Here is a 26,241-nt window from a genome sequence, read left to right as displayed (position 1 = left end):
AGGGCCTGACTTCCTCTCCGCTGAAGCCTACTAGAGGAGTGTGAGCGGGTTTCAAATCGCTTTTCTGCAACTGCAATTGGTTGAATGCCGATTTGAATAGGATGTCCGCCGAACTACTTGAGTCCACCAGTACGCGCCGGACTTCGAAGTCGCTGATCCTTAGCTTTATGATGAGCACGTCGTCGTGGGGGTAGTGAACACCTCGCGCGTCGTCTTCTGTAAAAAAGATCGGTTCTTCCTTCTTCGGCCTCTTAGGAGGGTTCTGCTCCTCTCGGGCTGCTTTGCGAACTGACGTTCTTGTTGTTTCCGAAGTGCATCCTACCACCACCGAACCGCCCACTATCACGTGGATGGTACCCTGGACTGGCCTTTCTTCTGGGGGAGGTCGCTGCAAGGCTTCGGCCGGTCTGTTGCTCGGCTCGGGGACATCCTTCCTGTGTTCCCCTTTCCGACCTGCTTTATTACTATTGTCATAATGTACAAAATTTCTTAAGTACCCGCGTCGGATGAACCCTTCTATCTCGTCGCGGAGATTATTACATTGCTCGGTGCTATGACCGTGATCTTTATGAAAACTACAATATAAATTTTTGTTCCTCTCGTTGGGGTTGCTCTTCAGGTGAGGTGGCCACTTTACGTAAGGGGCGTCCTTGATTGTCATCAGGATCTCAGTCCGCCTTGTGTTCAATGGCATGTAATCCATCCAAACTGCTAAGGGAGCTCGGGACGGCTGGCTTGGCTTCGCCTCTCGGTTCTGGCCTCTTTCGTCGCTGGGGTTGGAGGGCTCGCCTTCTCTTTTTCTTTTTTCAACCCCGCCTTCGTTTCTCTGGTTTATCTCTTCCTCTGTTCTCATAAACTTGTCCGCGAGCTTGAGGAAGTCGGCCACGGTTGCTGGCTGGCTTGCTACCATGTGCCACTTGAACTCTTTGTGTGTCACCCCTCTTTTGGCCGCTGTGAGCTGTACCGCGGGGTCTAACCGAGGGATTTGCAAACATGCCTCATTGAACCGTTTGATGTAGCTCCGGATGGGTTCTCCCTCTCTTTGGATTACCCCGAAGATACTTTCCTTGGTTCTGTGACACCTTTTGCTGGTAACAAAGTGTGCAGTGAAGATCTGCATGAACTGAGGCCAGCTTCTTATTGACCCAGAAGCTAGGTTCCGGTACCAGGTGCGGACCACCCCTCTGAAGGTGGTGGTGAAGGCCACACACATGCACGACTCGCTTGCCCTAGCGAGGTGCATTTGCGACTGAAACGCGTCGACGTGGTCATTGGGGTCAAAGGACCCATCATACTTGTCCAGAGAAGGGAGTTTGAAATCTCTAGGCAAGGGGACTGCCAAAAGTTTTGCTGAAAGGGGGGAAGGAACTGGGAGAATGGGGACGGTTTTTACCTCACCCGAGCTCGTTTCTTCCTTGCCTCTTAGCTCGGGTAGCACACGGGTAGCAGTTCGGCGACTTCGCCGGCGCCTTCTTTGAGTGGGCCTGGTGCTGACGCTGCTTGCCTCCGTGTTGTCGAGCTCGATGGGCCCGGAATGCTGGCCTGCTGCTAAGGCGCTGATGCGGTTCTCCGTGAGTGGGAACTCGGGCTTGGAGGGCCGAGGTGACTTTGTTGGCGAGGTTCTTGACTCACCTGCGGGCTGCGAGGCGGGGGTGATCTTTCTTTGCTTTCGGCCCGAGGATGAGGCCTAACTATTAGGGGGGTTCCGTGGTCGGGAAGTCTCTCCTTGGTGAGGTCGTCCACTTTGAGGGAAGGCCTTGACCGGCTTTGAAACGGGGTGCCGGGGTGGAAGCAGTGGTTGGTTCAAGGGTAGCTGAGGGAACTGTTGTTGATAATGGTGTTGGGAGAGGTGGTGCAACACCTGGTGTTGCTGGAGTTGGTGCTGTTGGAATTGCTGCATTGCCCGCATGCATTGCATGAGGTCATCTAGCTGGTTTTGGCGGGCTGCTAGTGGGACAACAGTTGGTTCCGCGAAGTTCATTTCGATGGGGGGTGGAATGGGAATGTTCAGCGAGGGAGTGTTCAGAGGTGCCACCGCCTGTGACACATTTAGACTTGGGATCCCATCCACTGAAAGGGGGATGGTGAACTGCCCAATGCACACCGCCGGAACATGAGGTAGTGGCTGTTTCGGTTCCACGTCCGGCACTGCTGGAGGAGGCCATTTCGGTGTTGGAGTGGGTGTTGGAGTTTTTGAAAGAAGGGTAGGTAAAAGAGATTTAGAGGGAGGCTTTTGGAAGCTTTCCCACAGACGACACCAATTGATGGAGCACAATCCGGCCGGTCTTAGCTGTCAACGAACTCGCCTCTAGGCTGGAGCGTCGGGGAGCCTGAAACGGGAAAGATTGGAGAACTCCAGGGGGAACCCGGTGGGATAGCTCCGAAGCTCAAGTCAGTAATCTCTCAAAGGCGAAGTGTAGACCAGATAGCGCAAAGTTCACATACCTTGTTTGTTGGGGGCAGGGAGCTTTTATAATCACTTCGCGCACTTGCTCCGAGGCCCTTGTCAGGTCGGGTATGATTACCCTTGTGTCTGTCAATTCGGCCGTCGCCCTTTCTGTTGGGGACGGAACCGTCACTGCCTAACCGTCTCTCCAACTGGAGATGGCAGTGTCAGGAGGCAGTGGCAGGTGGCCGTTTAGAGTGCGGCCGTCAGGCGTCAGATCCCAAGTCAGTCAGGTGCAACGTCCTCGGGTAAAGACTTCCTCAGTGTCAGGCATAGTACGGTTCGTTTGGTTTTGGTGCCCTGAAGGTGATGTGGTGGAGTGGTGAGTGAGGCGAAGTCTTGAGTTCGGAGGTATGTATAGGGCAAGTCAGTTCGGTGAGGTGCATCCCGAACTGTTACAAGGCAGGCCAGTTCGGCGAGGTGCATCCTGAGCTGTTACAAGGCAGGCCAGTTCGGCGAGGGGTATCTCGAGATGTTACAAGGCAGGCCAGTTCGGATTACTTTCTGGTTTGGGGCAAAGGTGAGTACGGGCCCCTAGTAGGGAGTTCGGACCGCTGGTTTCTCCCCTTGGTGCTTGCGCCTTAGGCTTGCTTTTGTGTCGAGCTGTTGCTTTTGCCACGTGTCTCATAACTGTGAGGTCGAGCCAAATCTTCCTTCATCAAGATGGTTATCCAAAAAAGTACCATAGCCACCAATAGAACGACAGTCATCTAGGCAACTGGCCCAATCAGCATCAGCGTCAGAATAAGCAATGAGTTTGGGTGAGCTATTTGTAGAAAAAGAAGAGTCCCATAGATATGGTATCTTTCTGGTAATGGATAAAAAGAGGTTGGATAGTGCAAGAACCGGAAAACCTTAATGTGATGTACTGAATTGCACCAACGACACTCCTATACTCAGTTAGGACTGAAAGCAGCTAACCATTAAGACCAAAAAACCTACTAGAAGCAGCTAGGGGAGAAAGCATAGGTTTGGCACCATCCAAATGAGTTCAAAGAAGTAAATTAACAATGACTCCGGTATGGCATCAATGAAGGTGGAGCAATTGCTAGTGATTAATATGCCATCCACATACATTAAAATGTAAACGGGAATACCTTGATGGTGCCACACAAACAATGAGAGATCGAAGATAGGAATACTTTTTTTTAACCCTAAACTTTACTCTAGGCGGAAGGGTGGATCGGAGGTACATATTAAGAGAAAAACTCTAATAGGCAAAGTAGGGTTGTGGTTCCTGATGAAGCCCATAAAGTGCCATGCTCAACTTGCAAACATGGTGAGGATAACCAAGGTCTTCGAAATGCTTAGGCTGCCTCATGTGAATATGTTCATCAATAAACCATTCAGATAAGCATTATTAAAGTCACATTGGTGAATTAACTATCTAAAAGAAGTAGCAATGCTAAGAACTGTACAGACTATAACGAGTGTAAGCCAACCGGCTTAGATGAGGCGATCATGGTGGTCTAACTCCAAAGTCCAAAGGAAGGGTGATGGTTGCCAAGGTCAGTAGAAGAGAGAGAGAGAGAGAGTCTGGGTTCTCTCTCCTCCATAATGGGTTAGAATGGAGTCTGGATCAGGTAGGCACGCCATTATAAGCACATTAAATGAGTAATTTTAGTTTTTTTTTGACACCTGTCCCTTGAAATACCTCCAATCTATCCTTAAAAAAGATTTTGAAATATTTATAAAATTCTCATTGAATGTTCTTCCTATGTTGTGCCTATTAGATCCAGACTTGGTAGAATGGTTGCAATATTAATGAGTATTGCCAATAGGTTATTAACGGGTCCCCATGTGAGTATCGTGCCCTATTTATAGTGTTTTGGGTCTTCATTTTTTCAGAATCTTCTTATTGTTTGTTTTTTGCCAATTTTACTATTATGCATATATTTAATTAATGCATATGTTCTTAGTTATCATTCTAGAATGTTCTTAAATATTATCATTCTAAAAAGGTCCTAATTCTCAAATTATTTGTAAATTTGTAAATAGTTAGCATATAATTGGTTTAACCGGTTTGATCCGGATTTATTTTGGGTTGGTCAGGTTGATGTAATTGTATAAATTCACTGTCTTACAATTTGTTTAACGACTAGAGAGAGTCTTATGGAAGCCAATGCCAGGAGATTGAGTAAACCCCCGGACAGAGTATCACCACTAGATGTCGGGGCGAGCCCGGACCGAGATATGGGCGTAGTCGGGCTCGAGAAGGTCTTGATGCTATAGGGATGATCCCGTCCCAACTCATGATCATCCCTATTTGGGCCCAATACCTAAATGAGCTGATTGCAAACTTCAGTTTGCTTTTGCTTTTGATTTGGTTGTCTTGTTTGTTACTAAGAAGTAAATGTCGTGGTGCCCACATTTGTAAAAGAGAATGGAAGTAAGAGGAAGGTTATTATTGCTTTGAGAGGAATAAGATAGGAGCAAGGTTCAAACTATTTGTATGATACACTCCCATATCTGATCGTATTGTGAGGGTTCTGATATATCTATTTAAATGGGTTTTTAGAAAATTCTTTATTTTATTTATTAAATAATATATAAATATCTATAAAAATGGTTTTTTGAAAAAAATAATAAAAATAAAGAATGCATGCATGGTTTAAAAGTATTGATACACCCCTATTGATACATTTGGGCCCTGTTCGTTTTTCAGTGAGTTATTTATCCGAGTAAATGCAGCTACCTAAGTAAGTTTTTCCTAGGAAACACTTACTTATCCAGGTAAGTGCATTTACCCATGTTCTTTAATTTCTCATGTAAATAAGGTAATGACCATTTTAGCCATAAAAATCCATTATTAAAAGGGGCATTTTTGTCCATTTCAAGTGTTGACAACTTCCCCCTAGGTGAGAAAGTTATTTACCCACCTAGGAGATGGGTATGACTTACCCTGGTAAATGATACTCAGGAAAATACACTTTCTCTAGTCCCCACGTAAATCTGAAAAAAGAACATGAGATTCTTGGTCAATGGGAACCAAAATCCCATTGACCAACTTTCCTTTATCTCAAAATCCAAAAAAAGAACACCCCCTTAGGTGTATTAATACTTTAAACAATGGAGGAGATAAAATGATGTAATCCCTAGCTTATCTGAAAGAGATTAGGAAGGTGGTGTAAATTTAATTACAAGGTGAGGGGAAGATGGATGCAATCAAGTTAGATGGAAGCCAATGATTGCAAATGAGACAAAAAGGTGGAAGTTTTTGTAGCAAAGCAGAAGTGTAAATCTTAATTAATCACAAATGAACCAGGTACAAAACTTGTATCCAATTCAGATTTGCAAAGCAAACAAACAGAACTGAAAGAACAAAATGGAAAACAAAAAACCCATCATCGCCACATTAACAAATCGGGTACAATAGCTGTATCCAATTCAGATTTCTACATCAGACAAACAGAACTGAGAGGACAAAACGAAACAAAAAACAAAACGGAGTACGAACAGGTCCAATGCATATTTCTGATTTCTACAGCAGAGCTATAAACATTCAAAGTGTCAAAACCCCCCACTCTACACACCAATGGCCGCCCGTGAATTAGCATCAATTCCGAGCTGACACCCACTCCAATTGTACTTTGGGCCTAAAAATTCTCACCCTAGACTGAACCGTCATTCTCCCAAAAGTAATTAAAACTCTAACCATATTAATTGCTTTTGTGTAATTCGATCTTGTTTCATCATTCTGTTTTCTCATATCTATTTTTAAATTATTAGCACATAAATCATTTTTACTACTTCAATTCATAATCCATATACCCTTATCCCTTCAACTTAAAAATGGATCACTTATTATGATTGATGTCAAAGGTCTTTTATGCATTCTCTTTTGAGCTTGAAATAATTCATACAGCTTAATCTAAAAATCTCACCTAAAATACATGAAAAATGGAGATATAATTATACAAGAAAAAAATGAAAAAGAAAGAAAACAATGAGAAGAGAGTGAGATAGTCTTTTTTTCGTCTGTGACTCAAAAAAGTAGGCAATCCAAATTCGTTTTGCGCCAGTCAAGTCATGTGGATCCGTAAATGCAAAATGTGAAAACGATGCCACGCGGCCATAGTCTGTTATGTGTCAATTCATGTTTCTAAATTCTTTTCAACCTGTCACAAAATCATATTTTATACATCAATGCCCGCCCATCAATCGACATCAATTCCCAAAGGACTTAAAAATTCTAACCCTGACCTAAACCGTCATTTCTTAATTACTTTAATGCAATTTAAACACAAGTTTTAAAAACAGACTCGGTTATGCGTTACATGTTATATTTAAATAAATAACAAAATAATAATTTGGTTACATGACTTTAAACCAAGGGTAAGTTCCATGCCCCCTTCTTTTAATTATTAATCAACTCTTCCTTTCTTTAAGGCTGCATTTGGTTGTAATGCAATTTTATTTGTATTAGTATAAATACATAGAGTGCAAATGAAAAAAAATGCAAATTCTTGTTTAATTTTATTTAGGGTTTTATTTTATTCTGGTTCATGTCTTAATTCACTTCATTTGTACTACAATCAAACAAAATAAGTTAAAATTTAAAACAAAAATAAGTCAGAATTTACACTTAAACCATTTACACTGCCATAATTTTGCATCAATACAAATTTATTTGTATTGCAACCAAACACAGCCTAAAGAAAACATGACTTTTAGGTTCTAACCACTTGAGAATCATTATTATGGTTTTTACAGTCCAATAGATAGATGTGAAAGTTGTTGCATACAAGTTAGTTCCATTGACAACTAAACTAGTATGTAAAAGGTTTCTTTCTTTTGTATCTGGAAAAATGCCTCTTCTATGAGAAAAGAGTCTCTTTGGGGAAAAAGAGGTAGATCCTTTTAGAGGAGAGAGAATTTGATAGAAAGATGGTGGTCTTTGAAAAATAGTGTTTTTCCTTTATAAGGGTTTGTCAGGTTTGAGGAAAAAGAGAATGTGTACAGAGATTAAGACTGTGTTTGGTTGCAGTGCAATTTTATTTGCACTAGTACAAATGAATGTATGGGAGTTTAAATGAAAAAAATGCAAATTCTTATTTAATTTAGTTACTGGTTTTACTTTATTATCCTTCATGTCTTAATATACTTCATTTTTAATACATTAAAAAAAAGGATAAATCTGATACAAAAATAGGTCAGAATTTATACTCAAATAATTTGCACTACCACAGTTTTACATCAATGTAAATTTATTTGCATTGCAACCAAACATAGCCTAAGGATTTTCTTGGGGTATAAACCACAACAAATATCTATTATTTCTCATATTTTTCATAGTAAAGAACCCTCCTATCTGGCCTGTCAACATAGGCAAAAGGTCAAACCACATAAGTTGATATCTTCTGTTATGGCTCAATTTGGAAAGAGTACAAATACAAATATGTAGAGTACAAATCTGTGTATTTTATATGTATTTGCATTGTACATATTTGTATTTGTTCCCCTTCCAATCTTGGTTTCTTTACAATGATTTGTTTATTGGTACAACTTTATTGACTTGGAGGCCTAATTTACAAGATTTGCTTATGGGCATAGGAATGGCAACAGGATGGGGATTGATGAGTCTATGAAGCGAGGAGTACTCTCTCCATCCTGGCCTCATCTCAACCAATAGAGATATAAATTTCTCTATCCTCATTAGAGTAGAAAAAAATCATCCCCATCTTTACTCCATTCATAGCGAGAGAGGAAATGATATGGGCGGATGCATTGGTCATATTCTTCTGATTGTGCTCAAGATCCATAAATCTGTGGTTTCAAATTTACTGCATAAAGCTGATTTTAATGGGGATCTCCCATTGGTACCCATTAGGCTCCTATTGGGCCATACCCTCTGTACCCAATTAAATGGTGGTCCTAAACTCCTATTCACTGGTTTTCAACATGTGTGAGATTGCGTCTATGTCGTATGATGGGACTGTAAGTATTGTACAGCTCATGGTTTTTAAAATCGATGGTGACTGAACCGGTCAGGGTTCGGTTACCGGGGCGAACGGTCTTATCATTCAAATCAAATGTTTGGCCCGTTTTGATAGAAAAATAAAAAAACTTTAAAATAATAAAAAACGGTCAAAATCATACAAATGATTCGAACAATTAATCGTCCGATTTAACGGTTTACTAACCAAAATCAACAGTTTTAAAACAAAATCCGATTTTTGGGAAAAACAGAACCAATCAGATGATTGATTCCTGATTTTTCCAGTCTGACCATCCGGTCCGATCCGGTTTTGAAAACCGGAAGGTAGGAACAGTGGACCACGTCTGACGATGCTTAGCTAATATGAGCATTGTTAGCTGATGTAGGGACAAAAAGATGTATTGAACTAGAGGGAAGGTGGGATAGAACCTTCCTGCAAACATCAATGTTGACTACGATTTCCATCAGTATAAAGTCCCACCGTTCCAACAGCCACTTCGTAATTTGCATTGCCCATGAAAGGCATTGCACTTTGGCGACACCAAACCATGCCCCCATAAGATTATCATCAGGAGATGTTTCCAATATATGGTGGGGATATATTGTGGGATGTTATAGGGGACAATCTCGTGGAGGGCTGATTTGAATTCCATTTTAACAGTCTTGATAGGTTAGGGAGAATCCACCAACAGTAGGTCAACTTCGATGCATACATGGCTGCAAATTGAACTAAGAAACCACACACAGAGACCTTCATAAAAGGCATTGACAACAGTAAAATCCAATCCGATGAATGCTTTTTCCCAAGTTCGGATTGGTCCTTTGGCACCTGTATTCTTATCTTTTATCTATGGACCAGATATTGGTTCAATCCAATTACCCAATTCAATATAAATCCTTTATAGATGGACTAGGTCTAATCCAATCCAATCCAATAAATACTTTGGGCCATTAAGCCTAGACTGGTCCAATTCAATGTCTTATTGGTCTGTCTAATCCATCCAAATTGATTTTGATTTAGATAGGGTTTGGTTCAACTCAAAACTGGACTACTGACATCCCTATCCGGGGGCATGGGAATGGCCCAACGAATAGGAATTGTTGAATGAATTGCATATGGCTTACTGAAAAAAAAAGAAAAGAAAATAATGAAAAGGAAAAAAAGAAAAATTCATGAATTTTCTTACAAGATATTGATAACATGACAAATTAACTTGTATTAAGGCCTCGTTTGTTTTTAATTGTCTGGGTACCCAGGCAAGTGTTTTCCAAGTAAAACTTGTTTGGGAACTTAGCTTCCATCATTCTTGTATGCTACTAGTTACCTGACTAAAGAGAGAGGTGAGAGGGAGAGAGAGCTTATTGACTTTAGACCTGTTCATGGGTCGGGCTTGGGCTGGGATTTTTTGACAAATCTCAAGCTCGGCCCAAAAAGTAATCGAATTGGGCTTTTAGGCCCGAGGTCAAGCCCGCTGGCTAGAAAACATACCCAAGTCCGTCTGGGGACCGGGCCAGGCCGTTGGGCTACCCGGCCCATAAACAAGTCTAATCGGCTTCAACAATTACATGAATAAGTTGTTTACCCACCTAGCAATTGGGTATCGGTTACCCAAACAACTAACTTTCAGATATCCTCATTTACTATAAGACCCAATATAACAACAAATGAAAGAGGAAACCATGGTACATGAGGGGATGCACTTATAGAAAGCACTTCTAAGCACTTCTAAGCACCCCGGCCTTAAGCTATCAGTAATTGAATTTAACAATCTTGGAATTCATTGAAAAGCACACATCAAACTGTATTGTCCAAGTCCACGATCCTGTAATCCCCTATCTTAAAAGTAAGTCTTTGGTCCTTAACGGAAGTTGTTTTATAAGATATAATACATAGCAAAGCAACCTTTCATGAGTACCAATAGACAAAGGAGCTTTATTTATTTATTTATTTATTTTCATGTGATGCACAAAACCATTTATAATAGAGAAGAAATTTCTAAGCACATACTTCTCCTCTCTTGACTCCTAACTTGTTTGGTTTAAACATGTCAAACTGTGACGTACAAATGGCCTTTCCCTTTGCTATATATCCTCTTGGAAATCAACGTTTTATAAAACAATTCGGAAATGGAATCGTTCTGGTCACTGGTTTTTGGGATAATGGTCTGATCGTCCGGTTTAAACGGATAGTCCATTCTGACAGTAAAATTAAAAATAATAAAAAAATAATAAAAACAATAAAAAATACGATCAAAACCATTGAATGGGTCGATAGGTCGATGGTTCAACCATCCGGGTCAACTGTTTGTTGATTTTTTCAATGGTTTTTAATCAAATTCTGGGTTTTGATAAAACCAAATCGGTTGTCTGGACGGTTTCTGGGCCAAACGGTCTGACCGTCCAGGTCAATGGCAGTTCGAAAACGATGAAAATGCTTGTTTTTCTTAGAAATAGCGAGAGAGAGACAATCTCTAACATAACATGTATAGGACCAATCCGGACGAACTGGAGACAAAATCATACACACCCGGCTGAATTACCTTTCACAGTTGAATACGCCAGTGCTCACTGTGACCCAGCTATATTGAACACTGGCGTGTTAAACCGTGGTAGGTAATTCAGCCGGGTGTGTATGTTTCTGTCTCCAGCTAATCCGCTCTCGTATAGGACTGGTAGATGGGTTCAAAGAAAGAAGAGTTGTTGTTGATCAAATAATAATAAATTAAAAAGCGTCCCCACATCATATAATTGAGTAATAGAAAATAGGAAAAGGTTTGTCATTTTAGGCTCAAGGCACGTGGGTAAACTCAAAGGCCAATATACATTGAAACTGATGAACTCAAAGAGTCGAGAGTAGAAAATTAAAAGGTTATGTGAGTGTGAGAGTGTGAGAGCCAGATCGATCGATTATGGGTAGGATGAAAAATTATAGGAAAGGTTGCTGGACTGAAGAAGAAGATAAATTGCTCAAAAGATGTGTAGAGATATATGGAGAAGGAAAGTGGAAGCACATCCCAGCAAGAGCAGGCAAGTTGGATCGACCAAAGCAATGTTTAGTTCCCAGAATGAATGAAGGTTAATGGTTTTTGCTATGTTGCAGGTCTCGATCGCTGTCGTAAGAGTTGCAGGTTAAGATGGTTGAACTATCTTCGTCCCAACATTAAGCGTGGTAACTTCGCAGTTGATGAGATTGACCTCATAATCAGACTCCATAAGCTCTTGGGCAACAGGTAATTAATTTTGAGCTTCTTTTTCTTTTTCTCAGATTGACATAGTTCGATGAAATTCGGAAAACTGATGAAGAGCACTGTCTTTCGCTTGTTCTTATATTATTTCTTATCTCCTCTGTTAAGGAGTACTGATCAATAATTGTTGAGCTAAATGCTTCCTTTCATTTGTCGGCTTCTTCTTCACACGGTTGGAAGAAAAAAGATATCTTCTCTCTCTCTCTCAATTAATATTTATGTGGTTAGAATTTGATAAAACATTATGGTGTCGGAACAGTTCAGCGAACCCAGTGGTGAATTCTGAACAGCCACCATTTCAAATAAAAAATCATCTGATGTGATGTATCGAATTAATTGCAAACCTCGGTGTGTTTGTTTTTCACTGCAGCTTGAATTTAACATCGTGTGTGTATATGTGTCAGATGGTCGCTAATTGCAGCTAGAATTCCTGGAAGAACAGCGAACGACGTTAAGAACTACTGGAATTCGCACTTGAGCAAGAAACTCAAGTCGGAGCAACTGCTGCCATCGAACTTGACAACCCAACTGGCTGGCCCTCAAACCTCCGCTGCAAATTCATCGGAGTGGACGACGGGTGTCTCAGACTCTACCGGCGGGGATCACCAGAGACAAGTGGATGAAGAAGAATATGGAGAAGAAGAGACATTAACCTTTTGGAAGAGGCTTTTGCTAGAGGGAGAGGAAATGGAAACAAAATCAAGTGCTGAAGATAAAGAGATGGCTATGAATAATGAAGACTTTTTAGTAGGTTTTGAAGAATTAGTTCAAGACAGGGAAATATGGAGTTTGTTAAGAGAATAATTCATCAGCTTTGTCTTCAATATTGGCTTCTTTCCTTAATTTCGTGTTTTCTCTATGATGATAAATATGCCATTGGTTATACGCTTTAAACATTCCTGCCTGTCGTGTTACTCCATATAAAAGGAATTAGGCCATGTTTGGGAGTGTTTATATTAAAAATAAGTGTTTATTCAAATAAACACTTATTTGTATTTGGCATGTGTTTATTTTAAAAAATAAACACTTATTTTATATTGGGTGTTTGGTGATATTTTTCTCCAGTAGGCATTTAAATAAGTAATTGTGACTCTTTTGTCCTTCATTTTCTTTCGAACTTTCAAACTATCCAATCCAATGTGAATGAATAAAAGCACTTTGATAGAAGTGTTTTTATAAAAGTACTTTTACAAAAGTGATTTCGTAACTGTACTTTGATAAAAGTATTTCTGTAAAATACTTTTATAAAAGTTCTTTTATAAAATCACTTACATAAAAGTGCTTTTATAAAAGTACTTTCGTAAAAGTGCTTTCGTAAAAGGTACTTTTATAAAAGTGCTCTGATAAAAGTACTTTTATAAAAGTACTTTCATAAAAGTACCTTCGTAAAAATACTTTCATAAAAGTACATTCATAAAAGCGCTTTTGTAAAAGTGTTTTTACAAAAGTGCTTTCATAAAAGTACGTTCATAAAAGTTTTCATGAAAATACTTTACTTTCAAAAAAGTAATTTTCATAAAATTACTTTTATAAGAGTGCCTTCGTAAAAGGGTTATAATTGGAGTTCTAAAAATTCACTGAGGACAATTATGAGAGAAAAAAAATTGAGTAAGTGCTTATTGTATGAGAACTTAAAAAAAAAAAAAGCTGGAAATTTGGACTTAGAAAATAAGCCCTTATTTTTAAAATAAACACTTATTTCAGGCTTATTTCCCAAACACTAATTAGTGCTTAATGGTGTGATCTCCACCCAAATAAGCACTTATTTCCAATAAACAATTATTTTTAAGCAGTCCCAAACATGCATGCCCTCAATAGATCCAAAATGAATCTTTTTTGAAGTATCTTAGTTCCTGGACTGCTACTGCCTGTGCATCTAAGCCTGAAGAGGCAAAAGATCTAGGATGAAGTAATCCAAATGATTGACTTATGAGAGAAATGGAGCAAGCTTCCCACCAAACCTTCAATCTTTTATATGCAAAGCCTGACCACACGGATGGAATCAACCTTCCCCCACCTAATAAAGCGGGTCCTTGGCCGTCCAAAAGATGAAAGTCCCATTAAAATTGTCAAGACTCAAGACTGCTCTCTAACTCCCACTCTTTTATTATACCCTCCTCCACTTAAGTACTTAACTCCCTAACCCTCTCACTCCATTTCTCTCCAAACCTTACCTCCTCTACTCCCTCTTTCATTGTCTTATTTTTGTCAACAATAAGGCAGATCAAAGGAAAGGTAATCCCGTGAGTGCCCTCCTCTCTCACACGAGAGAACTTTGGCTCCTATTAAATTTAAATTATTTATACAATCACCTTTTCATAGTGGATTTAAAACCACCTAATTCCAGATTCAAAAGTTTTGACAAAAGCAAGGAGACGTGTATTCATCATCCATCGCTGAAAGTGATTGTACATACAATTTAAAAGGACCGAAAGTTTTTTCTTCTCACTCTACTCCCTACTTGTGTTGTTTATGCTGTAAATCTATATAATATAATGTTTTAATATAACATCTTGATCATTACCGTAAGCCAAAAAAAGCTATATGACTCCCCACTCCCTCCTCCCCCCTCCCCACCCACCCACCCACCCAAAAAAAAAAAAAAAAAATCCCAGGCTCCCTCATTGCTTAGCCTGTTATAATATAAACTTTACAATTTTCAGATCCGGAAAAATATGTACAAAAGATGGCAAATCTATGGTCTGTTTGTTTCAATGTGCAAAAGACCTGATTAGTTGAATGTGATGGTAAGTAAATCTTGTTAATTGCAAAATGTGAACAACTGAATGTTTAAGCATAGGTTAACATGATTGGTTGAGATCTGAATTCAACGTGCAACTAATATTAATGAATGCATCATAATTGAATTCACAAAAAATATATATGAAAACATGTTGGATGGAGATTCAAATTTACAATAATCTCTCTCCTCATTTTCTTATTTTTTGTCATTTCCTCTTCCCACCCTTGAATGACTCCTTGTCTCATATTGTATGGGAGAGGAGTGGAAGTAGAGTATATTTGTAGTTTTGCTCCTTCTATGGGTAGGGATCCATAAGAGGAGAGGACTATATATATTCCATGCATGTGGGGGGAAGGGGGGGGGGGTTGGGGATGCCTTTCACATGCGCGAGTAGCCAAGGGCAGGTGCGTGTAATCTTTTTGCTCTAACCGAAATATACATTTTCTTTTTTAAATTGAGTCTTTTTAATTTTGATTTTAATTTCGAATTTCATTTCAAATTAAAATGTTTTCTTTTTTGTGTGTCTTCTTCCTCCTTGTGTCTCTTCGAACAGGTGCACTGTTCTGAAGAGTCTCTTGTCTAAAAGGACACATCTGTGTCCATTCGGGTCTGAGAGCACTCTATAAGAAGAGTGCTGGCCAACCTAGTATACACACATCATTTTCGACATTTTGTTTTCTTTGAGAAATCTGAGCATCAATTTTTTGTGGTTCGCAAAGGTCTGATAAACGAGTGCACGCCTACCAGTGGCCTGTGGGCTATTTTATCTTGGTAACTAGTTTGCGATCATCCAGCTGCACCATAGGGGGCAAATACGGTTTTAAGGAGATTGACCAAGTGGCATGACTTAGCCCTCCATCTTCCTGCAATTCCCAGTTTCGAGTTCCTGTAACATCTTCACACCACTACAACTTCGGTTTGGAAAGCGAGTAACGATAAGTTCCATCTACTCTCTTTACTATTATTACAACAATCTTAAAACCGTATTTATGGAACCTATCACTTCTAACCCCTTCATGAGAAACCGGATACTGTCAACAGTTCCCGATTTCTTTAAGATTGAATCATTCAATGGAATCAACTACAAGTGTTGGAGACAACGCCTGTTGTTTGCCTTAGAACAATTAGGGGTAGCCTTTGCTTTGACCGAGCTAACCCATCAAACATGAAGGAACCAACCTACTCTATTGTTGCAAAACATTGGGCTACAACTGGCCACCTCTACACCAATCATATCCTTAACTGCTTGTCCAATAAACTGTACAATGTTTATTCTTCTTACAATTATGCCTATGAAATCTAGAATGCATCGGACACTAAGTATGCTCTAGAAAATGCTGGGAATAAGAAATATGTAATTGCCAACTTCCTGCACTTTACCATGAAAGAAGACATGGATGTGTCTGCTCAAATAGATGAGTTCCAGGTTCTTGTGGGGGAACTAACAAAGGAAGGCATGGTATTGCCAGATGAATTCATTGCTAGTTCTCTCATAGAGAAACTGCCACATACATGGAATGATTTCAAGACTAGTATGAAGCACAAGAGGAATGACACTACTTTGGACCAAGTAGTGGTCCAAATTAAGATTGAATTAAAGAACAGAAAAAAAGATGATGACCAGTTTTCCAAAACCAATCTGGTGGAGGAAAAGACTACAAAATTAAAAAAGAACTTGAATGTGAAAATTGATTAGAAATTCAAGAAACAAAGAAAGGAAATTTCTATGCATATGGCTAACTCGGACATTACAAGAAGGACTGCTAGTACCAAAAGAAGAAGGATTCTGGTAAATCGAAAGTCAATTTGACTAAGGATGTTATTGCAGCAGTGGTAACTGAGGTAAACTTAATTGATAAGTCGAAGGAGTGGGTACTAGACACTGGTGCTACCAAGCACATAAGTGGGGACCACAATTCCTTCTATGAGTATACAACTCAGCCTGAAGGAGAGAAACTCTTCATGGGAAATTCACAAACTTTGAAGGTCATCGGCAAAGGAAAGGTGCTCCTAAAACTGACTTAAAAAAAAAATCCTAATGCTAAATGATGTATTGCATGTGCCAGAGATCCTATAGAACTTGGTATCGAGAGCACTCCTCAACAAAGTAGGATTGAAACTCACATTTGAAGCAGACAAGGCCGTGTTGACTAAAAATATTGGAAAATAATACAATACTGGTGGATTATTTGTACTAAACATCTCTGATATTATTATGAATAAAACAACTTCTTCTTCTGCTTATATTGTTGAATCTTTTGATATTTGGCATGCTAGACTAAGACATCGTAATGCTCTTTATTTAAAACAACTATGTAAATTAGGAGTTTTGAATGTTCCTATTAATTTTACAAATGAAAAGTGTCAAATATGTGTAGATGAAAAATTTACTAAGAAACCTCGTAAAAGTATACAAAGAGAAACTAAACTATTACAACTTATGCATAGTGATTTAGGAGACCTTAAATTTCATGAAGTTAGAGGAGGAAAAAGATACTATATAGCTTTTACAAATGACTTCTCTAGATATGCAAGAGTAGTTCTACTTAGATCAAAAGATGATGCTGATCAAGCTTTTATAAACTACAAAACTGAAGTAGAAAACCAGTTAAGAAAGAAAATAAAAAGAGTTAGAACAGATAGAGGAACTAAGTATGATGGACAAACTATTAGAAAATTCTTTGAAGAAAATAGAATCATACATGAAACCATAACTCCCTATCAACCTGAATCTAATGAAGTTGTAGAAAGTCTTAATAGAACACTAAAAGAAATGATGAATGCAATGCTAATTAGTTCAAGTACACCTCTGAATTTGTGGGGAGAAGCAATCCTAACAGCTTGTCACTTATATAATAGAATACCACCTAAGAAGAAAGGACAGACCCCTTTGAACTTTGGCACAACAGAAAACCTAGTCTGAACTACCTAAAAGTTTGGAGCTGCCTAGCAAATGTTGGAATACCTAAAACTAAAAGAAAGAAATTATGACTAAAAACCTGTGACTATGTGTTCGTTGGCTATGCACAAAATTGTGCGGCTTGTCGGTTCTTTGTAATTAAAATAATTGAAAATATTGTCAAAAATAACACAATAATAGAGTATCGAGATGCAAAGTTCTTTGAACACATCTTCCTTTAGAGAAAAGAAACATTAAATAGGGAACTTTCCCAAAACCAAGTTAGAAACCAAGAACAAGTGAGTGCTCAAGTAATCAGTACTTCACTTAGGCAAGACTCAGACTTAAGGAGAAATAAAAGACAAAAAAGAGAAACAAACTTGGGTGACGGAATGTTCACATTTCTAGTGGACAAGAACCCAGTAACCTATTAAGAAGCTGTAACTTCACCTGATATAGTTTTTTTGGAAAGAAACCATAAAAAGTGAAATAGACTCTTTAGTTACTAATCACACTTGGGAACTTGTAAATCTTTCACCTAGAACTAAGGCACTAGATTGTAAGTGGATCTTTAAGAAAAAACTAAATCAGATGGCACAATAGACAAATTCAATGCCAAATTAGTTACTTAGGGGTTCAGACAAAAGAAAAACGTAGACTTCTTTGACATTTACTCCCTAGTTGCAAGATTAACAACAATTAGGGTTTTGTTCGCTATAGCATCCATTTACGAGCTGGTAGTTCATCAAATGGATGTGAAAATAACTTTCTTAAATGGGGAATTAGAGGAAGAAATTTACATTAGGCAACCTGAAGGCTTTATAATGACAGGACAAGAAAATAAAGTATGTAAATTAATTAAGTCTTTGTATGACTTAAAACAAGCTCCCAAACAATGGCATGAAAATTTTGATAATGTGTTAGTAACTAATGGATATAGTAGAAGTGACTCTGATAGATGTGTCTATAGCAATTTTGAAAATAATACAGGATTCATGATCTGTCTATATCTTGATATGCTAATAATGGGAACTAGTCTAGAGGTAGTAAAAGAAATAAAACAATTTCTAATGTCCAAAATTGATACCAAGGACTTAGGTGAGGTTAATGTAATCTTGGGGATTAAAATCCATAAAGAACAAGGAAGCTTTATTCTCTCCCAATCACATTATTTAGAGAGTATTCTTAGGAAATTTGGACACAATGATTGTAAACTGGTTAAAATACATCTTGACTGTAGTATTCACTTAAAAAACATGTAGGAGAACATGTTTCACAAAAGGAGTATACAAGTATAATTGGATCTGTATCTTACTTAATGAACTGTATAAGACCAGACATAACTATAGCTGTAGGAAAATTAAGTTAGCATACTAATAATCCCGGAAATGAACATTGGAAAACTTTAATTATTAAAATATTTAAAAGGAACCATAAACTTTGGTTTACATTACTCATGTTTTCCTCCTATTTTAGAAGGCTTTACTGATGCGAATTGGACTTCAGATTCAAAGGATAATACTTCCACCAGTGGATATGTGTTAACTCAAGGTGGATGAGCAGTATCGTAGAAATCGGCAAAGCAATCATGCAATACAACATCAATAATGGAGGTCGAGTTCATTGCACTATAATTGGTGGGGTTCGAGGCAGAGTGGCTAAGGAACTTGCTGGCAGATATACCACTTTGGCCGCAACCAGTTCCGCCCATATCTCTCCATTGTGATAGTCAAGTAGCAATAGCCAGAGCCAAGAACTAGACGTACAATGGTAAAAGAAGGCACATCCGCTTAAAGTATAACCTGGTAAGACAATACCTCAACGAAGGTACAATCGCTTTGGATTTTGTAAGGTCTAAAAGGAACCTTGCAAATTCGTTAACCAAACCACAAACTTCTAAGGTGGTTTATGAGGCATTGGTAGTAATGGGGCTGAAGCCCATTACAAAGTCATTAGTGATGGACACCCAACCTATGTGAAAGGAGATCCCTGGAATTAGGTTGAATGGGTAAAAACAAATCACTAGATGACTTGGGAAAGCACGATCATTTGTGCCCATTTCAGATGCCGAGGTAAGATAGTGCTCACTGCAAATTGAGGAGGTTGAGCATAAGGCTCTTAATCAGTTAGGAATAGTGTGAGCAATGCACACTAATAACTGACCTAAGTGAGTGTGAAGTATTGCCACTTCTAAGAGAGATCTAAGGTTGATTCTCCAAAACACTTATGATTCCAAGAGGGGAACAAGGCCAAAATGTTCCAAAACAAAAGAACGGCTAAAAAACTGGTGAGTTGAGTTGGTTGGCCGGTTAGCTTGTTACGATAAGGAGGAAAGGTTGAAGGAGTTTGATTCCACCTGTACTCTATAACGTAGCCTGTCATACCTAAGTGTTGATTGAAGTCCAAAAGACATCACCATGAATACTTTTCTCATTGCGATGCTCAGACTGTTCGATCTTCTTGTAATTTTGAATCTTGTTGGGAATTGTTGGAAGGAGATTCAAATTTACAAGAATCTCTCTCCTCCCTCTCTTGTTTTTTCTCCTTTCCTCTTCCCACCCTTGAATGGCTCATTGTCTCACATTGCTTGGGAAAGGAGTGGAAGTGGAGTATATTTGTAGTTTTGCTCCCTCAATGGGTAGGGACCCATAGGAGTAGAGGACTTTATATATTCCATGCATGTGAGGGGGGTTTATGGTACTTTTCATACGTACATGCCGAGCCGGGCTGGGGCACGGGCGCGGGTGCGATGCACCGAATCTTTTTTGTCTAATCGAATTACACATTTTCTTTTTTAAATTGAGTATTTCCAATTTTGAATTTAATTTCAATTAAAACTTTTTCTTTTTTTTTGTGTCACTTCTTCCTCCTTGTGTTTGTATAAGAACAGTGTTGGCCAACCCACTATACACACACCATTTTCGACATTCTTGTTTTCTTTGAGAAATCTGAGCATCAATCTTCTGTGGTTCGCGGAGGTCTAGTAAGCAAGTGCACACCTATCAGTGGCCTGTGGGCTGTTTTATCTTGGCAACCGGTTTGTGATCACCTGGATGCACCATAGGGGGCAAATATAGTTTTAAGGAGAGTGACCAAGTGGCACGACACAGCCCTCCATCTTCTTACAATTCCCAATTTCGAGTTTCTGCAATAACTTCAAACCACTACAACTTTGGTTTGGAAAGCGATAACCGATAAGTTCCATCTGCTCTCTTTACTATTATTACAACAAAACAAGAGAAAATAGCTAGACTAATTTATTCAATCAATTTGAGAGTATAACAAGAGACCATGCATAGACCCATTTCCATTTAAAGACAAAATAGCATCCATAGCATCAAACTTCACCACCAAAGCCTACCAATAAGGGGTGTCAATTGGACTGGATTTGGTCCAATCCGATCCGGTCCAATGTGAATCCATTATAAATGGACCAGGTCCAATCCAATCCAATATGTGTTTTGGACCAATTTGGACCGGTCCAATTAAATGTTTGGACCATCCAATTTGTTCAAATTCATTTTGATTTAGATTGGTTTGAACCCAAACCCGGTTCATTGACACATATATTCTTATCTTATCGGACAAAATATTGGCTTAATGCCTTAATCCCAATCCAATATAAATTTATTACGGATGGACCAGGTTCAATCCAATCTAATTAATGTTTTGGACCGAATTGGTCCAATTCAATATATCTTGTTGGTCCGACTAATCTCTTCAAATTGATTTTAGACTAGATGGGGCCCAATCCAAAACCGGTCCATTGACACCCTTCCCTACCATCCCTCACCTTCTTTTAACAAAAAATAAAGTTTCAAATATGGCTCCCATGTCTGCTTCACTACTATCCATAACCTGAGCCAAAAGGAGTTAGAATGAATAAATTAGACTTCACTAATTTGTGCATACCAAACTAATGAAAGAAGTGTTTGGGAATTTATTTTACTAGAGAAAAAAAAACATGGTTTTCAAAATCGGACCAGACCAGAAAAATTGGGAACCGGTCAAGTGATTGGTTTGGGCTTTCCTCAAAACCGGAAATTTGTCCAAAAATGTTGATTTTGGTCAACAAACCGCTGACCCGAGCGGTTAATCGTTTGAACCATTCAAACAATTTTGATCATTTTTTATTTTTATTTTTTCAGAATGGGTTGGCCGTTCAACTCGAATGGTCGGGCTGTTCAACCCGGTAACCAGACACCCCTGACCAATTCAGCCTCCGGGCCAGTTTTAAAAACCATGAAAAAAAGTGTTTGATAATCATGGTCCAAAACTCTAACCATTGGTCCGCATAATGCAACTTTGATTCACATTCCTTAAATAGTTTCTGAAGAATCATGGAGAAGAGAAAGGTATTGGTTCAGAAAAGGCTATTTGAGTAGTTACAATTTCAAATATTGTGATTATTAAAAGGTAGTTAACAGTTAATGAGTGTTAACTTTGAATAGTACCTCTTAATCACACCCGATCGGATCGTGACTGTTGAAATCATCAATGGTTAGTCTCCCACCAAAAGTCAAAGTTGCATTATGCGGACCAAGCGAAATACGAGCGAATTGCACCTCTAAAGGGCCTCATTGTGCACACATGTATGCGGTAGCAAGCCTCCATACTATACTCCTTATATTTCTAAAACGTGTAAATAATCTCCTATTTAAAAACTTAAACAAGTTTAATAATTTTCCAATGTGGGACAAATTTAAAATTGGTTTTAGTAAGAGAAAAAAACTATTTTCATATAATTAATTAATCAATCAAACCCCACTGTATTTAATCTCTAATATAATTAAACTATGACCTCTTATTTTCATATATTAATTAATTACCATTAGTCCACTTGTATTAATTAACCATTATTTGTTATACATATTTTTTTTATTATGCACGTAAATTAAGAGATTTAAACTCTAATCATTTGTTGTAAAATTTAAGAATGTTGCCATTAGTACCCCATATGTAAATATATATATATATATATACCATGTCATCACGATTCAACCTCCGGTTTTTCCTTTCTGATTCTATGCCTTTACAAACTTCTCAAAATGAGCATTAAGATCAACTGTAGATGTTTCTAAATTCAAGGACAATAATTAATTGTAGGTAGACTTGGCAAACTTACTATATACATGTAAACATAAACAAGGAACATGTGCCTTTAATTTTTATGATTAAAAACAAAACATCCAAAATTTAACTAAGAAGGTATCTATAGTTCAAAACCCAAGCATAGGGACTGGTGTAAGATTATTTTGTCAACTTTTATTTTATTTTATTGACATTTGATTTCTAGCAATCTTCACGTTGTAATTAATTTAATGCTAGCTGTTGATCCAGTTAACTCGACATCACTCCCAAAAAGGAGGTGTGAGATCAACCCGTCAATAGGTTTAGCGCCGATGACACATTAGGTAGTTCAGTTGTTCACTTCTCACTTGCCTCCCATACTCCATATGCATTACTGTGGTAATTATGTTCATGACCATCCACCATATTTTGATGAAGTTGCTTTTATATAATTTCGTTACATTATGTATGTGTTTGGTAGAGTTTTGGTTTATTAACTAAGCGTTTGTATTTGTTTTGTCTTTAAACCGAGAAAAGTAATAATATCAATCGTTTATGATAAGTAAGCACCACTAGGTGTCATTAAGGCTACATCAGCAGAACAGTGAATAAACGTCTAACCGTTGGGGAAAGCATTAAAATGAAGCTTCCCCCAACGGTAGGCACACACATAAATCAAGTCCAGCTTCTGTGAGTGTCTATGCATACCATGGTTTTCAAAATTAGACCAGATCGGATGGTTAGACCGGAAAAATCTAAGTTGTGCTTTAGTGAGAGTGGATAATTTCCTATTCTCTAGATAGATTTGTATTATGATTTGTGTATCTTAATGCTAATTTTTATTAATTTTTTGGAAAATATTTTTTATTAATTTATTGGTTTATTATTATTATTATTATTATTATTATTGTTGTTGTTGTTGTTGTTGTTGTTGTTGTTGTTGTTGTATTATTGTTTTTAGGTAAAATTAAAGTGCATTATCATACATAAAGTTACTAAAATACGTACCCTTATCATTGTTAATGCATTATCAATCATAATTTAAGGTTTCAACTTTACCCTCTACTGATCTATTTTGCTAGACAACTTTCAAACAATAGTTCCCCTTACTCTCCTTGGACAAATGCAAAAAGGTTGAAGTGAAGTAAAATTAATGGATTACATCAACATTTTTTTTATTCAGAATGCTGACTAAAGGAAGGTATTTGAACCTTTACAAAATAATAGGGGAGGTTTTTGTTAAGGTCAAAGCACTAGGGAGTTTCTTAGGATTGTTACTTTGTTAGAAAACCCAAGGAGGTTTTTATAATTTTCTTTATTTTTATATGGAATTTAATTTGATTTTAAAATAATTAAACTATGTCTAAAACTAATATTTTTTATTAATTTTTGAAATTAGTAAAACTTGAATTTATTTAAGTATATTAAGTTTCTATTAGATTTAAATTCCTTATGAAATTTAATTAACTATATAAATTTTTTTAGTGGAACTTATGTGGCACTATTCATGTTTGAAAAGTCTAATTTAATAAAATTAATTGAGTAAATTACTTCAAGGTCTATGATGGTAGAAAGTAAATAATTAAATAAATTACACTAACTAAAATAATTAAGTAAATTAAGCCAACTATGTAAATTAAGCAATTGATTAATAAATTAAATTAATTAAGGAAACTAAGTTAATTAAATAAGTTAAATAAACAAGGCTAATCGATCTAAAGAAGTAAATTAAAACGATTAAATAAAGTTTTTAAAACTGACCAAAAAACAAAACCACTTTGGCCATTGTTTTTTGGGTCAACGATTTGTTCATTTAGTCAAATAGATCAGCCCATGGCATTTAATTTTCAAAAATTAAAAATTAAAAACTAAAAATAAAAAATAAAAAAATAAAAAAAGCCTAAAAAACCATTCACTGAGAGTGTAGTGGTTCAATTTTCTAGATCAGTGGTTTACTAACCAAGTCAACATTTTTTGATTTTTTTATTAATTTATATATTTTCTACAATTTTTTCTTTTTGATTGTAATATATATTTTTTGAAATTTATCTTTTTCTTTGTTTTTTTTGCAAAAAAATTTCCTTTTAGATGAGATATATAGTTTGTTTTTGAAATTTTTATCAATTGATGTATTTTTTTGCAATTCTGATTTAGCTGAAATATATATTTTTGATTTTTTATCCTTTTTTTGGTAAAATGTTTAATTTTAATTTTCATCAAATTTTGTGTTTCCTGCACTTTTTCTTTGTTTATTGAAAAGAAAACTGTTAATTGTGGTTAGGGGTGTACATTCAATCGATTTGGTTCAGTTTGGTTCAAACCGATGACCTAGCCGACTATTCGCTTTGGTCATGTCCCTCAACCAAACAGAATCAAAATGAGTGCAAAGCTGAACTGAACCAAACTGGCTAAATTTGGTTTGATTCAGTTTTCGGTTTGGTTGAGAGATAAATCAATTAAGCCAAGAGATGTTCTTTTAAGTAGTCCTTGAGGTTCCTAACTTGAAAATCAATTAAGCCATTAGAAGCACCAAATCAGTAGGATGTTTTTTAAATAGTTCGATTCTCCAAGGCAATGTGACTAAAATACCAAAGTACGTAGCCCAAAATATCGGTTACTATTTTTATGATATTACACTAGTGAATGACCCTGTACTAACAGGAATCAGTAATGTTAAATTTACATTATGGAACCAATAATGTTAAACTATTATTTATTAATATTTTAAATAACTATTAAAATTTCAAGAAATATTTATTTCAAAAAATAGTTTTTCAATAATTATTAGAATACAGATAATTTTCTTTTGTTATGATACGTAAAGGGTTAATGATTAACTGAGATTGATAGAATGTAGGTAGAAGTGGTTGTGGATAATCACTTTTGCATTTTCTGCATTTTTTAGGAATGGATTGAAAATGGTGGTAGTGGGTTGCGGGCTTTAGCAGCAACTTTTTAGAAATTGTCACGTGTCTAGTTTTCTAAAAAATGAGAAGGCCACTTGTCCGAATGGTGGGAAGTAGACTCAACTCCTAGTCCTAGCCCAACTGCCCAACTCGTCAAGTCTTCTAGCTGGCTTGTGGCCACAATACTAAAGTGACTTTAGTGTTTACTCTTTAGTAATTTTGATTGGGCCTATCCGCCCAAAGCCCAAGGCCCAAGCCCCAACCCAAACGCCCAAACCCAAGGCCCCAAGCTATTACTAATAGCTTATATAGTTTGGTTAACTTTTATAGGCAAGCCGAAACCGACAACTGTTTTTTTTTTTCATATTTCAAAAATCAAACCGAACCAAAATCCGAATTAACCGAACCAAATTTGCTTATTCATTTTTGGTTCGGTTTGATTTTTAGTTTATGATCCAAATTTGAACACCCCTAAATGTGGTGGATAAGCGGGTCAACATGGATGGGTTAGGGTGGGTGAGGGTTAGAGTGGGTTGTGACCCACTGAGATGCTTAAACATGTATAACAAATGGGTTAGTGGGTCAATATGTGGTGAGTTGGTATTCAACCCTCACCCAACCCAACCCTTACTCGATTTCAGCCCATTGAAATGGGCTTGAACAAGAATTTGGCCGCTCTAAACTTGATAGAAAATAATGCAATATTCCTTCAAGATCTGTTTGAGTTCTGGTGCTAGGACAATTATTTGATACTTTTGATCACTAAAGAAGATTTATTGTGTGTGCGTACGTATTTATCCACATATATGCATATATATATATATATATATACTGGCCCAATTTAAATTGAAACCTTTATACCTCAATATCCTCCCATCACTATTTAATTATTTATTGGGTAAATTTCTTAAACTACCCTTATGGTTTAGCTAATTGACTAAGTATATCCTTACTTTTTAACTATTGACAATTGACGAGCTCTACCCTTATCATA

At 37.4% G+C, this 26,241-nt stretch overlaps 1 protein-coding gene across 2 annotated transcripts; it reads left to right on the top strand.

The window, feature by feature from the left end:
* Window positions 1-11,134: 11,134 nt before the first annotated feature.
* LOC148846596 (transcription factor MYB114-like) lies at window positions 11,135-12,734 on the top strand. Of its 2 annotated transcripts, none has more exons than XM_088956251.1 (3): window positions 11,135-11,411; window positions 11,485-11,614; window positions 12,034-12,734. In XM_088956251.1, exons 1-3 carry the CDS (start codon window positions 11,294-11,296, stop codon window positions 12,431-12,433), a joined length of 648 nt encoding a protein of 215 aa, XP_088812377.1. In that variant the 5' UTR covers window positions 11,135-11,293; the 3' UTR covers window positions 12,434-12,734. The 2 variants fall into 2 exon arrangements, with proteins under 2 accessions (XP_088812377.1, XP_088812378.1); XM_088956252.1 differs by having other exon boundaries at window positions 11,178-11,411; window positions 11,513-11,614.
* Window positions 12,735-26,241: the final 13,507 nt, after the last annotated feature.

This window comes from Nelumbo lutea, chromosome 7 (assembly GCF_056320005.1).
Source record: "Nelumbo lutea isolate HS-2025 chromosome 7, American lotus-T2T, whole genome shotgun sequence".
Lineage (NCBI taxonomy): Eukaryota > Viridiplantae > Streptophyta > Magnoliopsida > Proteales > Nelumbonaceae > Nelumbo > Nelumbo lutea.
Note: the sequence above shows the minus strand (reverse complement) of the source record. Positions and strands in the feature narration are given on the sequence as shown.